Raw genomic sequence first — 16,588 nt, 5'->3', positions numbered from 1 at the left:
CCGAAATATTATCCGAACCCAAACCTGAATAAATTATATATATATATATATATAATTTATTTTTATTTATTTATACAATATATAAAATATTTAACCGTTCCTTAGATCTTCATCCAGCTGTTAAATATTTTATATATTATATAAAGCTGTTAAATATTTTATATATTATATAAATAAATAAAAATAAATTTTATATATATATAATTTATTCGGATTCGGATTTGGGTTCGGGTCAAATAAATACAAAATCCATACCCTTATTCATATCCNGGTTCGGATAATATTTCGGATATCCATATCTATTGACATCCCTACTCCCTATTCCTCTTTTCAACATATAAAATATACGTAGTAAACACGGTGAACCATTCACCGTGTCTAAACACGGTGAATGGTTCACCGTGTTTAACTTAATACATTCGCCCTGGCCCCGCCCGCGTGGCGCTGACGTGGCGCCTGCGTGGCAGGCCCAGGGCCATTTTTGCAAATTAAATTTTGACAGGACTAGTTTTAAAATAAAAATTTGTCAGGGACTAAATGCAAAAAAACCCCAAAAAGTGAGCATTCAAACAGGCCCTAATTATTATTCACTTTCAAGAGGGCTCACTCCAAATGCAATTGTCAACGGTAAGTGTGAAAAGAAAAAGAAAAAGAAAAAGAAAAAGAAACAGACAGGAGAGAGTGGGAGAGCGGGGCGGTCGGGAGAGAGACTTTTGGCGATGGCGGAGAAGTACAGACAGCTGAGGGCGGCGGTGGACGGGGTGCCGGCGGTCGACGCCCACGCCCACAATTTGGCTGCCGTCGACTCCGCCTTCCCCTTCCTCCGATGCTTCTCCGAGGCCGACGGCGACGCCCTCTTCTCCTTCGCCCCCCATTCCCTCTCCTTCAAGGTAATACGATAAATCATCTTTTAAGTTAAATATGCTCTACAATCACTAGTCATTATAATCTACTTCTTTTTTTTTTCCCTGTTCTTAATAGAATTTTGACAAAACTTAGATCCTCTAAATCATTTCTCTCTCTTTTTTTTTTAAGTATAAATATGTGTGAGAAAAATTACGCTCTTTAACTCTTCCTTTTTTTTTTTTTTTTTTTTTTTTCCTACATTGGCTTTTTTTTTGGTTTTAATTTTAACTTCACTTATTCTGAATTTCATGATTTTAGTGAAGGAAATTAAAATATTTAACTGCTGATAAGATGATAATAAACCTATTTATTAATAATTATACCATTTTTTAGCCTTTTTTTGTAAAAAAAAAACCTTTGTATAGCGTACTTTGGTACGATTACACACGGTGTACTTAGACACTCTGTTTTCTCACCTCCGAGTGAGCTGGGCCACGTTGAGCGCATCGTATCGTATCGTATCGAATTAGATCGCCCCGTGTACTTGGGCTCGGATCCGATCACGTGGCGAGGCTTGATTCGGGTGCGATCGCATTAAATGCTTTGTCGAGTCATAAAATAGTTTTGACACTGTTATCTTTTGCTAGTTTGTCAAATCATGTTCCTCTAACCTGGGCAAAATTAATCAGTCAATAAATCTATTTATCAACAATAAATCTGAATATGTAAACAACACTATTCATATTGCGTTCTGTTATAGTTCGAGTGCACTAATCTAAATAATAATACACACACTAACACTTTCTAAATAAAAGATTAGTTCGTGAGGCTACGCGATGATAGTGATCATAACCCAAAAGAATTGTAAAAACATTGTGTTTTACCTGGTCGGAGTTGGCTTGTCTCGTTTATCTCGAACCTTGAGGCTTAGATGAGACTAAGATTATATCTGAATCGAAAGTTTACACCTTATTTGGAACTTGGATTTAGTTATTGTGATTTTTAAACTTTAAGTTCAGTAAGTTCGGTATGATAGTATGTGTGAGGTTTACAGATGTTTCCGGACTTTTCCATGTTATTGATTGTTAGCTCACAAGCCGACGCGGTGTACAGCATCTTCTTTAGGAAAAGCTAAAATGCATTGAAACAATTTACTTTCAGCTGGCCTGTTCAACTGGATGAAATTTGAGGTTAAAAGCAGAACTAAAGAAACTAAAAAAGAAAAAAGAAGAAGAGAAAACGGTATCAAACCATTAAGAGCTTGTTTATCAGTTACTGTGGAATCTTACTGATTCAGATTTTCGAGGGGTGTGTGATTCACTTGAACTTTCAAGTCATTTAGCCCTGTCAATTTCCCGCCCTTTCTCATTTTATTTTAATCCGAGGGCTTCGGTATTACTCTAACTGCTTCGGTGCAAAAAATTTCGGTTCATCCCTTCCCTTCGTCAACTCCTCCTACTTGATGAAGTTGCACATCAAATGCTTTACTTCAGAATTTAGATTGTCTTAAGGGACATCTCCTTCATATTATATGGAGAATTGATGCATGAATGATGAGTCATGGTTCATACAGCATTTAGCCAAAGAAATAGTCATCTGTGGAACTCAATATACTTTTCTAATTGCATTATTTGCAGAGGAGCTTAAGGGAAATTGCTCAACTGTACAACTGCGAGGCTTCGTTGGATAAAGTGGAAGACCACAGAAAATCTGCTGGATTAGTTTCAATTAGTTCGAAATGCTTCAAAGCGGCCAATTTATCTGCAATCTTTTTAGATGATGGTATCCAGTTTGACAAAATGCATGACTGGGAGTGGCACAGTTCTTTTGCTCCTGCAGTGGGCAGAATTTTAAGAATCGAACATTTGGCGGAAACCATTCTTAATGATGTGAGTACTTTCCGTTTTCATCATCTAAACTTTGAGCAAATATTTGTTTTTTTTTTCCTTCATATTAGAATCAGAAGTTTGTGAATTGAAGCTCTCATTAGTTTCATATTTTAAGTAAATAGCATTATCGCAAGTCTACCAAATAACTTAAAATTAGGTAGAGACTTTGTTGATATTTGGACTTCTAAAAGATGTTAATTTTTTTTGTTGGGCTAGTTTTGAGTGCTAGCATAGCTTCTTGAATTTATCATTTCTGCAGGAATATCTCTTTTCTGAGTTGAAGAATATTCTAATAAGTGATTTTACTACTTTTCAGGAGGCATTCGGTGGATCAAAGTGGACGATAGATTCGTTCACCCAAACTTTTCTGACAAAGATGAAATCATATCCTCTCGAACTTTTTGGATGCCTTCTATAATTTTCCGACTTTTTGCCAGTTTTCTTTTCTCTTTCATTTCCTGAACCTGTTTGCCACAGTTGCTGATAAAATTGTCGCGATGAAAAGCATAGCTGCTTATAGAAGCGGATTAGAGATAGACCCAGAAGTTAGTAAGATTGAAGCTGAAGAAGGCCTTCAACAAGAGTTAAGTGGTAAGTAAGAACATGTGCTACATAATTGACTAATTTAACTCCTAGTATAAGTGATTGATCTAAATATGATTCTTTTAATATGGATATTTCAGGTGCGAAGCCTATTCGCATAACCGATAAGAGCTTCATTGATTACTTATTCACCTGTAGCCTGGAGGTTGCTCTATCCTTTGACTTGCCAATACAAATTCATACAGGGTACCAATTATAAGAAGTTTCTTCTTTTAAGTTATGTTTTCCAATCGAAGTTTTAGCCCTCTAGTTATATATCTTCCGCTAACAGAGAGAACCACAAATTTTAAATTTGATTAGTAAGTAATGACACATAAAACATTCTATTAAATTAGCTAGAGCATTAAAATTTCCTGTTTGATCAAACCGTGAATATTTCATCTGTTTATAAAAAGTATAAACAATGCTGGATGACGCAGTTTGGTAAAATCATAGTATTTAGGGAAAACTTCAAAAACCTCCCCATGGTTTCGCACATTCTCACTTTAGTACCCTGTGGTTTAAAGTGTATTAATTTGGTGCCCTGTGGTTTCATTTTTATCTTTTCGGCAGCTTTTTCGTTAATATTTCGTTAAATTATATACAAAAAACTTTAGATACCCACCTAGATTTATCGAATATTCACTTTAGTACCCTTTAATTTTAACTTTGTCACTGATTTAAGAAGAAAAAAAATAGTGAAATTGATAATAAAAAGAGAAAAATGAAACCACAGGGCACCAAATTGATACACTTTAAACAACAGCGTACTAAAGTGATAAAGTGCGAAACCATAGGAGGGGTTTTTGAAGTTTTCCCTAGTATTTATTTATTGTTAGACTAGACTGTGCTTTAACAGATCGGATAAAGAGTTTTAACTCCGTGCCTTCAATTCTTTCATACAAAGCAAACTAATTCTAACTCTACATTTGATTCAGATTTGGAGACAAGGACTTGGATCTGAGAAAGTCCAATCCCCTTCATCTACGGCGTGTTCTTGAGGACGAAAGATTTTCTAGATCTCGAATTGTTCTTTTACATGCTTCTTATCCATTTTCAAAGGAAGCATCATATCTTGCTTCAGTTTACTCGCAGGTTTGTTGTTTTGATGTGTTCTTTGTTATCCAATAATTTACAACAATTTATTTTAACCATTCTTAAATCATCATGAATAGGTCTACCTTGATTTTGGTTTGGCGGTTCCGAAGCTTAGTGTCCAAGGAATGATCTCTTCAGTCAAAGAACTTTTAGAGCTAGCGCCTTTGAAAAAGGTGGAATTACTTTCTTCTGTGATTTATTTCAGTACCAATGAGAAGCTGAAGAATATACTTGTTAGGGCATGTCTTTCATATGAATTATGTGAAAAATGATTTCCATGCATTATTTTGTTCGATCCCGGGATATCTCTACTATCTATTACCATTGTTGTGCTTCTTGAAATATCTTCTATGACATTTCCCTTAGAGCCCTATTTTGAAAAATTGCATTACTCCGAGTAATATGATCTGCCTATTAACAGAATGCTTGGGCACCTATCTAATGCAAATTACGGCCTATTTATTATTGAAGATTGATGAAATTCCATAAGTCAACTTTACTACCGGAATTCGACTATCCATATTATCAAATATTGAAGCCATGGCACGACAAACCTTTGCTACCAAGTATTAACCATCACTACTTTTCAATTTGTATTATTGGCTTTAGCAACTAAGTGTGAAAAATGCTATAATGATCAACATGAAAGTAAATGATAAAGTAAATTTTGGGAGAATGGCCCCTGACATATATGGAAGGGTAAACTTGGTCAGTAATCATTGATTGCTGGCATATTATTAAAGTTTAGTCCAACATAAGAAGTTATGAACTCTTTTACGGTCATTGTTATGTGGCAAAAGTCAATTTTGTGTGTAAACTGATTTTCGTTTTAATTAACGTGAGATTATCAAAAGATCTACTTAACTTTTTCCTTGTACAGGTGATGTTCAGCACTGATGGCTATGCTTTTCCTGAAACTTTCTACCTTGGTATGTTTGAAAAAAAGATTCTTTTCCATATCATAATGGTCGCATAACATAATAATATCATTGCATGGGATGAAAAAGCCTGTCATTATTGCCTTTTGAAATTATAGCAGAATTGAGAGCATACAATAGTTCAGAAAATTGTCAGCTATAACAGTTCTGTTTGGGCTGATTTAAGTTGCATTTTTGGTAATTTATGAAGTGTTACTTTTACGTTTTTTGAGTGAAATATACGAAAATAATTCGTATGTGAAGAAACATTGAGAGAAGGCTGGAATGATGTTGGTTTTGTTGATGACAATGCTGATAAAGGTTGCTACTTAAATGTACTCTTTCATGTTGTAAGTTTAAGCAACCTTTTATAGAATTAGAATGATTGCCTTAGACTATCTTCATTAAGTATCAACCATAAAATGACAAATTTCTTTTATAGTTTATTTACGAAATTATAAAAGAACTTCTTGATCCACACTGGAATCAGAACAAAACTATAAAAGAACTTCTCAATTTACACTGGAATCAGAGCTATGGTATATCAAACATAAGCAAAATTGAGTGGTAAGTGGATTAGTAGCTAACTCATTCGACAACATGTAACTTCTATATGGTTTGATATGTTAAAATAAATCATCACTTTTTAGTGGCTACTGTAAACCTATTGAATTTGTTGAAAGCCCCATCATTTAACTAACAATACTAATACAAATCCATCACGTCCTATTGTTCATCATATTTGTCTCTGGTCTTTCTTGATTATTGTTTGATTTGGCAGGACTGTTTGACAACTTAGTATAAGGCCTGTTTGGCAACTGTAGAAATTAAAAATAATTTTATATTTTGTTGTAATAGATTGGTATCAAAATCTTAATACTCCATAATTTTTTATCCCATTTTTTAGTATTTGGCTTAAACCTGAAAAAAAAAAAAATTAATGTGAAAAAACAGCCTATCACCACCACCACCACCACCACCACCACTTCCTCCTTGCTCAAACCCACCCCGACCACTTTCTCCTCCCGGCTCAAATCCATTGCCTTCCATCCCTCCCACATTTGTCCCTACTTTTCACCGTGACAACCCAACATGAAGAACCCACCGGTGTCCTATTTAGGAGTGGGAGCACCCATAGGCGGTGACTGTGGTAGTCGACAATGAGGAAAAACGTTGCAATCTTGAGGAGGAGATAGTAGAGGTAGAAGAAGAAGAGTAAGAGGTCGGACGGCAGCGGCGATGGAGGGCACCGGGGAGGTAGAAGGGAGCGCAATCAACATAGTGGGAAAGCCTATAGGCGTCGGCGACATGGTCAAGGAAGGGGAGGTGGCGAAGGATGTAGGGGTCAAGAAGAAGGATGTGGGATGAGTTATTTGGAAAAAAAAAGTGATCTTATCTTTTTGAAATGTTAGGGTTTTGGATTGAGAGAAGATGGAGAGAGTAGGGCCAAGAGAGAGAGAATGAGCGAGAACATGTAGGAGGGAGCCGATCGGAGCTACTATTTTGGAGGAGTGGTAGGAGGATGAGGAGATGGAGAAGGAGAAGGGTAGAGAGTGCTTAAAGGAATTGAGAAAGAGGGCGACGGGAGTGTGCGGAGAAAGTGTCAAAGGGGGTAGGATGGTGAGTCCGATGAACATGAAAAAATTTTACAGACATTCTGAACTCCCCCCCCCCCTCCCCAAAAGTTATGATGTATGGCTCTATTTACAGAGTAATTTTTTTAGGTTGTTGGACCTTCTAAACAGGCAACTAAAAAAAAGCAGAGCTGTCTAAAAAATAGAGTAAATTGGCCTATTACTCTATTGTAATGGTTGAAAATGTAAGTACATAAAAACTAAGGATCTACTTCGAGAGTCTGATTGGTAATTAAGGACTTCTTTCTTCTTTCTATTTTCTACATAGAAAATTTTTAATATAAAAATCTTTGATAATCTCAAATGATTTTCTTGCAAAAAAAATGTTTATGTATTCTTAGCTTCACTGTGGTTTACTGTATTTTACCAAATCATGCAGGCGCGAAATGGGCCCGTGATGTTGTTTTCAGTGTTTTGTCAACTGCATGTGATGATGGCGATCTAACTATTGCAGAGGCTATTGAAGCGGTGGAGGATATATTTAGAAATAATGCATTGCAGCTCTACAAGTTGAATGGAATTGTTGGATCTATAAATAATTCTTGTACCAAATCTTTTGAGAACACACTAAAATCTAATATTTCAATCAAAGATACAGTATTTGTTCGAGTTATCTGGGTTGATGCTTCAGGCCAACACCGATGTCGTGTGAGTATATTCTATTGCTCCTTTACAATGAGTTGTATTCTTTGTAGTAGTTCCATTCACTATTCTTTTATGTTAAATATAAAAATTCACCATTCTCTAACAGCTTAAACTTTTAGAGTACAACAGTTGTTTCACATGGTATCAGAGCAGAAGACCCTAAGTTCAAGTCATGCCAGGCTTCTAGCATTATTAATTTCCTTCTATTTAATTCAAGTTCATGTCATGGGCTTTGCAAAAAGTCTCGAGCCCAGACGTGAGGGGGAGTGTTAAATTAAAAAATTCACCGTTCTCTAACGGTTTAAGCTTTTAGAGTACAACGGTTGTTTCACAATTTAGTAATTAGTAATTTTTGTAAAAAATTCTAGTATAAGTATTACTAGAAGTTATGAAGAATATAGGTGTTGATTTAATTCCTTTTGATAATTTAGAGAAGCAAAAAGTTTATGATTCCAATATGATGACATGCATAAACTTCTATTCTTTACTCTATTGATTTGTTTATTCTTTACCCAGAAACCGGACCATCACAACATGAAGTTTATGATTGTCATTATCCAATCACAATTGTTCTCACTATGTGGTTACAACTTGAGAATCAGAACAAATAATTTATACTTGTACTAATCCGTTAGCTCTCAGGTTGTTCCATCAAAACGATTCTATGAGGTTGTGAAGAATACTGGTGTTGGTTTAACTCAATGTTCAATGGCAATGAGCTCATTTTGTGATGGTCCAGCAGATGGAACCAACCTTACAGCTGTGGGTGAGATCAGACTTATGCCGGATTTATCAACGCTTTGCAGGATCCCATGGTAATTTTTCTTCTTTTTCCTACATTCTAGTTCAGGAATTAGTTCCTCTTTGTTTCTTTTCCGTGCAGATCTTTTTCTATGACTTATTGACATTTGTGCATAATCAATGCTGTTCAGTGATTAAATAATGTTTTATGATATTCTTGTTCTTTGTTTTGTCCCTTTCTATTTGCATGTCCTGCTACATGGAATAATAAATTGGTTAACCTAACCTATACTTTCATAATGTTTATTCAGTGAAACGCATGATGAAATCCTAAATCAGTGAGATCTAAAATATTTTCGAATGCTAGGAAATTGAAGATGTTCTCTCTTACAGCTTATGACCGATATAATGGGGAGATATGAGTGCGACTATCGGCAAAAGTAAAAATTTCCTGTAAGTGATTTGGAAAAAAGGAATATAGGGATGCTGCAAGTAGATGTTAGAGTTGACAAGAAAAGATTTCACCCTGTGGAGAAAGATAGCTCAAGATAGGATAAAACGGCAATACATGATTCTTTGGTGAATCCCACTTAATTTTTTGAGGCATTTAGAAATCGCTGCTAGAGTGGGACTAAGGCTGAGTTGAATATATGATTCAAATCAAAATCTCATGCAATTTATATGTAATAAAGTTTTTTTATTGTTTTTTTGGCATTCTTGAAGTTCTTTTAATATCCCTTCAAACTCTCAGTGAGTTCCAAAAGTAGACAGCCCCAAATCCACCTAACATCTTCCTTGGTCATGGTACACCCTCAATCCTCATTAAGTGTATTGTGGTGCTGCATATATTGAAACATCCAGAGTCTCAGTGGTATGACATAGTGGGTAATATATCCTGTGTTTTATTGCCCACTATGTTGTGGAGGATCGATTCTTGCCCGTGAATCCCCATGATTCTATGTTTTATATGAGTGAACAACATGATTTGACATAGCAACTGTATAAAAAGAATAGTCATGTACTTCTCTTTACTGATGCTTTTCTGGTTTGTATGAAGACACAAAGTTAAAACAGTTTTTTGAGCTCAGACAGTGAATTTACCATTTTTTGTGTGTATCAACCATGAAATAATATAATCTCAATGTGAACCTATCAGTTGGATATGCATTGGTATGTTGTAGTAATTGATTATCATCTCCGTCAGGTCAAAAGAAGAGGAAATGGTATTGACCGACATGCACATAAAGCCTGGTGAAGCATGGGAGTACTGCCCTAGAAGTACCTTGAGAAAAGTTACAAAGATTCTATATGATGAATTTAATCTGGTATGCATGAATATAAGTAATTCATATGTTGATTTTATCCTCCAGATGTATTAATCTTTTGTGTGTCTTTTCTTGCAGTCGATCAATGCAGGCTTTGAAAATGAATTTTATATCCTTAGGAAAGTAGTAAGGTATCTTCACCTGTGCTCTTCTATCAGTCTCCTTGTGTTTTTTGAATATGTCATTTCACCCCCATAATCTTTTCAAAAAATATACGCAGTGAAGGGCATGAAAAGTGGGTACCATTTGATTTGACCCCTTACTGTTCCACATCAGCATTTGACGGGGCATCTCCAATTTTACGAGAAATAAATGCTGCTCTTCAATCCTTGGATATTTCAGTTGACCAGGTAATAGTTGTATTATGTTTATTTGCTTTACATATGTATCTATTATTGATTTACTGTGATCTGCAACTAATAGCTAAGTTATTATTGTCTTTTATTTTTGTTTTTTGTATTTTCCTCTTCATTAGTTCCTAGCACATGCAGGGCATTGAGAGATCTGGCAACTTCTGTTTGATCAATTGCATCCACTGATTAATGGAATTTTTGAAATAGCTTTCTGGGTGATTTTCATAAAATTGTACACTATAAATCTGATCAATCTAGTGATAAATCATGAAGATATATACAATACATGATGTATTATGTTTCGCTTTTGATTGTTTTTGGTTTCACAATATTCTCTATCAGATTCACAACATTACACTGCATAGATCCTGTGGCTTTAGCACATAATCTTTTATTTTCTTTAACGGATTTCGAGAGAGGGAAAACAACAAATTCAAAATCATCTATAAAATACCAAACGCCAAACCAAAAAGTTTCCCAGTGATAAGGCATGGATGCGGAAGGGTGGGTTTTTGGATTTGATTCCCTATGTAGGGGAACTTGGGGTTTGATTTCAGGGGGCCAATCTCCTGATTCTCGAAGGAAAAAAAAAGTATAATGAAATTCTGCAGGTAATGACATAATTTGATTGCTAAATTTTAAATTTTTATACAAATTATTCTTGTTTTGAGAGCAAAGCTGACCTTAACTAAGCTTCTTGCATGCGAATATTTGTGTACTGTGCATATATCATATCTAACCATCTTTATCATGCCACAGCTGCATGCGGAAGCCGGGAAAGGACAATTTGAAATTGCATTAAAGCATGCATCATGCATTCTTGCGGCTGATAAATTGATCTACGCTCGTGAAGTTATAAAATCTGTTGCGAGAAAACATGGGTTATTAGCAACATTTGTTCCAAAGTAAGTCCCTTCTATGAATTGCGTAGGTTATTTATTTCTTGAAGATTTATCCAATTATTGTGATATCAGCTGTTTTTTTTTTTTTAATTTGGAAGTCCTAAGACCAAAAAAAAGACTGGTCCAACATTATTATATTGGTTTTTAGTTTTGGTAGTGATCATTGTTTGATGAAATGATATAGCTAGGGAAATGAGTGTTAACGGAATGATATAGGGAACGAATTCCTAATTGCCTGCATGGTGTCACCCAGTGGTAGATCTAGAAAAATTTTCAGAGGGGTCAAATATAAGAGTAGGGCTACTATACTATTATGAGTATTGGGCCCTTCGTACTCATAAGTTGATTTCGATGATGGAGCTTCCGAATCGACGATCTACTCCATTAAATATGATCTAGAGTATTTGAAACTTCTAGAAAATTAATTTCATAAGTTTTCGAAATCATAATAAAGTTCATCAAGCGGGTATAAAATGAACGGTCAAAATCGAACGATGTCTTAAAAATGGATGATCGGATCCTTCAATTTAAGATCGGAGTTATTGATCTTTATCTAGGTAGTGAATAGAATTTTCTATCAAAAATTCTACCTATTCGGATTCTTTTACACCGTTAAACTAGCAAGTATCTCATACCGGCCGTTAAAAATTGTCAATTTTGTGACCTCTTGATCGTAAGGTAAATGATGTTGAAAAATTATAAAATTTGATTTCTAAACGTTTTAAATGCTCTAGATAACATTTAACGGTGTGGATTATTGATTCGGAAACTCTATCATTGAAAACAACTTATGAGTACGAGAGCGATCGTACTCATAATAGTATAGTAGCCGGACTCCAAATATAAAATGAAGAGCAAATATGAACAATTGTAAAATATTTTCTTTATATTTTAATAGGTGTTTGTTTAAGCTTGGAATCCAAGTTTATAATATTGGGATTTGGGAATCACATAGTTGGTGCCACATGGGAGTAAGGGGGTGAGCTTTACTCATTTTTTAAAACAAAGTGGGGTCAATTAGTTAAGTGGGGTTAACCATAAGAGAGCCCATTAGATGTGGGGAGTGTTTTTCTTTTTGGGGACATTGGGGGTCAATTGACTCTAGTGGTAAATATATCAACATATCAGTCTATTAAATGAAATACAACAACTGTTTATCTCTAAAGCTCAACCTCGTAGAGAATGATGTTCTTATATTTAACACTACCCCTCATGTCTAGGCTCAAGATTTTTTGGTAGACCCGTGATGTGGACTTGAATTAAATGGAAGAAAATCAATTATGCAAGAAGCCTGACGTGATTCAAACTTCGGACCTCATGCTCTGATGCCATGTTAAATTAAATGAAACCACCGTTTATCTCTAATAATAGCTTGAACTTGTAGAGAACGGTATTTTTATATTTTACAGGGTCCATCACCGAGTCCAAAACAACTGAGATGTACAATTTCTTTCAGAACATTATGTTAGCCCTAGGTCTAACACACATATCTTGATGAATCAGCGTGATTCAAATCATTCAACCTTGGTTTTTATGTTATTCACATCTACATCCAAACTTAATTCACATAAATATAACCCAACAAAATAAGAAGTTTGAAGGTGCATATTCCCCATGCTTTTTCTCTCTTGCAAGAAGACATTAGTAAACGAGGAGTTGAAATGATGCTGCTTCCACCTTTCTATTGTTGAGTATAATTTCTATCACACTTTGCTGAAAATGACATAATAAACAGTTTATGTGCAGTGTAATTTGTATCTACCATTGCTGCATGTCCCACATGTTATTTATAAATGCTACATGCACATTCTACAGAATTTTATATTTAGGAGCTATGAACCTAAAACATGCAATAGCAGCTCCCAAAAGGGTACTACCTAATGCAATGCTTGCTTCTTCATTTTGTGTACTACTATAGGTGTTTCTTAAATGATGTTGGCTCAGGATCTCATGTGCACCTGAGTTTGTGGGAGAATGGACAAAATGTTTTTATGGGATCTAATGATTCTGAGACTCGATATGGAATGTCAAAAATTGGACAACAGTTCTTGGCAGGAGTTTTCCATCATCTCCCATCACTCTTATCATTCACTGCTCCACTTCCAAACAGGTAGCTAACCTCATATATAAGCTCATTTCAACTGTGATCCGGCGTCCATCCCTAATATTTGTGAATTGACGGATTGACGTCTCTCTTTACTCGTCTATTGGCAATATCATGAAGCATTTTACTTGGATCTTATCATTTCATTCTTGGTTTCTCAAGCATGTACTCATCTACTGACCTATCTCTTTTATTATCATTTTTAATGTGTTCTATTTATTTGTCGGTGTAGTTATGATCGAATTCAGCCGGATACATGGAGTGGAGCTTATCACTGTTGGGGAAAAGAGAACAGGGAAGCTCCATTGAGGACTGCATGCCCACCTGGTGTACCTCTTGATCTTGTCAGCAACTTTGAGATTAAATCCTTCGATGGTTGCGCAAACCCACACTTGGGACTCACTTCAATAGTTGCTGCGGGGATTGATGGCCTCAGGAGAGGCCTAAGCTTGCCTGAACCAATTGGTATAGCTATCTCTGGACCTCAATGCTTAATATAGACTATACGGTACTTAGGTTTTGTCTGTTTTCATTTTCTCCAATTGGCCTATGTATATGGCATAAAAGCAATATGCAATATAGTGCAAATGCTAGCTATGAATATCTAAGCAATTAAGCAAAGTAAGCGGCAGAGTGATTGCTCAAATTGATGTTCAAATTGCTAGTCAACTTAAAGCCAAGAATTCTAAATTCATAGTCTTTAAAGTAGTCAAACATCGATAGCAGTTTTGACAGCTATTTAAGAGGAATTTTTTTTATAACTAATCTTATCAATTTTTATAATTATAAAAATAGTTTTCTTAAAAAAATAATTATAAAAATAGACTTTTAAATGCGGTGAATGATTCACCGCATTCATAAGTTCTGTTTAGAAGTAGAAAAACAGTAAAAGCGTTGAACCATTCACCGTTTTTACCATCGTAGAATTATAAAAAGAGGTGAGAAAAAGAAAGAAAACGGTGAATGGTTCACTGCTTTTAAAAGCGGTAAACCATTCACCGCTTTTATAGGACTATATCTACAAATAAAAATTTAACAGGTTTATTTTTAAAATAAAATTTTAGAAGAGGACTATTGCACTAAAAACCCCATTTAAGAGCTTGTGTAGTTACATTTGACAAAGGTAGGATTAATTTTGTCTAGATAATTTCTTGAACTACTGCAATGGTAGAAAACTTTTTGGGAGTGAAATTAAATTCTGACAGGACATATAAATTTAGTTCAACACACAATAAATGGCCTATGTGACCGTATTGGACTGCCAATTTTGTGCCAGTTGATTTCTTGGGTGAATTTTTCCTTAGGAATAAAAGATTAGAAAAGGAAATGAACTGCTGGAGATAAATAATAGAGTGACTGAATACTAGTAAGGTTTTAGAATAGTCAGGTATCGAGATTTAGAGTAAGGTTCATTTTCGTAAAATAGTTAAGATATATGGTGAACTTTTTTGTTTTATTGGACATGCTGCCAAACAGACAATGTAAATATTCTGAACATTTCTGCTATTTGGTGTTTATTTCTTGATAGTATTATTGGTTGAAGGGGTACATCTATTAAGTAATGTTTAATTCTGGTACTTCATATCTTTTCTTGTTTTCTTCATAAGTAAGAAAGACTGTTGAATCCTCGAGGTAAACTCAACAATCTTCTCACTTTCTTAACTGCATTATAATTTGTTTATTNGCGCAACCATGAAGCCATCATACAAGCATATATAAAAACCTAGACTGAAAGGTATAATAATCCTGAATTGATGGTGGATAAATTTGTAGCCTTTTCTTGTTTTCTTCATAAGTAAGAAAGACTGTTGAATCCTCGAGGTAAACTCAACAATCTTCTCACTTTCTTAACTGCATTATAATTTGTTTATTCTTCAATGTCAACGACAGAAGAAGTGATCTAGACATATCTCCCAAACTATAAAAAAAAAAAGGCTACAAATTTATCCACCATCAATTCAGGATTATTATACCTTTCAGTCTAGGTTTTTATATATGCTTGTATGATGGCTTCATGGTTGCGCGGATTTCTACTGCAAGTTATGGTCTTTTGCTGCCTGTTTGGAGGATAATCGAGAGTTTATCTTTTTGATTCACATTTATTTGCTGAACTTTTGAAACAGAAACAAATCCTTCAGACCACGGTTCAAAACTTAGACGGCTGCCAAAAGAACTACGGGAATCTGTAGAAGCACTTGCTGGAGATGAGATTTTGAACGAATTAATCGGCAAAAAACTTGTGACTAGTGTAATAGGCATTCGCAAGGTAAAGTCTTGGATCCTTAAGTTAGTTACAAACATACGAGTGCTCTTATTCAAGACATTCTACAGCATTGAAAAGTCTCTCTCTAGACATTTTTGCATACTATCCCTTTTTTTTTTTATACTATATGCATTAGCTAAGCTTGTTTCGATGAGTATTAGAATATAGTATCAGTAACCTGGACTAAGTATTACAAGCCAATACGATTAAGGCTTGTCAAGTAACCAATACCAACTTGCTACTCTGGTTGTCCTTTGTATAGCCATCCACTTTCCCCACGCTTTGATATGAGACTATTGGGTTGTGACGAATGAGATTTTACTTGTGCGCATCTTCATCCACCGCATCATCAAACATAACTCCAAACTGACTTCTAGGAGAAGATAGAACATAATTTATAGAGTAAAGTGGCCTTTGTGACTTTCTAACCTCATTTTTGGACAGTAATATCCTTTTTACGGTACATTCATTTATTAGATGCTGTGTCGAACTTAAAATGAAAAATACTTTGACAGACATAAAAGAGCAAGAAAATCAGAAAAATTGTGGCTTCAGCAAAAAGTCTTTTAACTTCTGAATTTAGCCACAGATCTCCATAATTATTCACCTACTGCTTTAAAGTTATGTATAACTAATTTGGTCTGCATTAGGAGAAGATCATTCTCAGATTAATCTACTTTTTTTACATACCTTGTTTCGCATTTCAATGTCATTAACCCTTGCATCTGTAATTGAACAACCGTATCTGTTTAATGCACTAGCTTGCGGCACTTGGATTGTTTGGATTATATTTGGATGAAAGATTCATTATTATAACAGTGAATCAAAAGATTGTATTATGAACTTGACCTTCTTAAAGTGTGCAGCAGCTTCACTGCTGCTAAAAATTTACGTGATCGACGCTTCATATTCTTTACTTTCGCGTATCCTGCAATGAATTTGCTTGAGGTAATTTGAACATCTAACCTTTTATTTTATTTTCTATTTTTCGCAGGCTGAGATTGATTACTATGGAAAGAATCCAGAGGCATATAAAGACCTCATTCATCGCTATTAGGGTTTTGGCATGTTGAATAAATGTAGCTTTCCTTAGTTGGTATCCGAAGTTTTTCAAGTGCAAGTGTTCTAATTGCATTTTAAGTTTTCCTTTCCTTTTTCTTTTTTTTCCTGTTAAAGTTATACTTTTCTTGATTTGTAGCCTGCATTTACATCACAACCTTTAATTTAAGTTTTTTAGATTTTCCCTTTTAATCTATTTGGCTTTTTCAGGGGCTAGACTCTTAACTGAA

General features: G+C 34.9%; 1 protein-coding gene across 1 annotated transcript; it reads left to right on the top strand.

Moving 5' to 3' along the window:
- LOC109714246 (protein fluG) lies at positions 615-16,550 on the top strand. Its single transcript, XM_020238768.1, has 18 exons — positions 615-890; positions 2,484-2,735; positions 3,052-3,119; positions 3,211-3,326; positions 3,419-3,524; positions 4,256-4,412; positions 4,493-4,588; positions 5,296-5,344; positions 7,346-7,614; positions 8,254-8,426; positions 9,557-9,677; positions 9,756-9,808; positions 9,898-10,027; positions 10,790-10,935; positions 12,851-13,042; positions 13,269-13,501; positions 15,160-15,302; positions 16,294-16,550. Exons 1-18 carry the CDS (start codon positions 720-722, stop codon positions 16,354-16,356), a joined length of 2,538 nt encoding a protein of 845 aa, XP_020094357.1. The 5' UTR covers positions 615-719; the 3' UTR covers positions 16,357-16,550.

Source organism: Ananas comosus, linkage group 8, assembly GCF_001540865.1.
Source record: "Ananas comosus cultivar F153 linkage group 8, ASM154086v1, whole genome shotgun sequence".
Taxonomy (NCBI): domain Eukaryota; kingdom Viridiplantae; phylum Streptophyta; class Magnoliopsida; order Poales; family Bromeliaceae; genus Ananas; species Ananas comosus.
The sequence above is the reverse complement of the archived record's forward strand: the minus strand, read 5'-3'. Positions and strand labels throughout refer to the sequence as shown.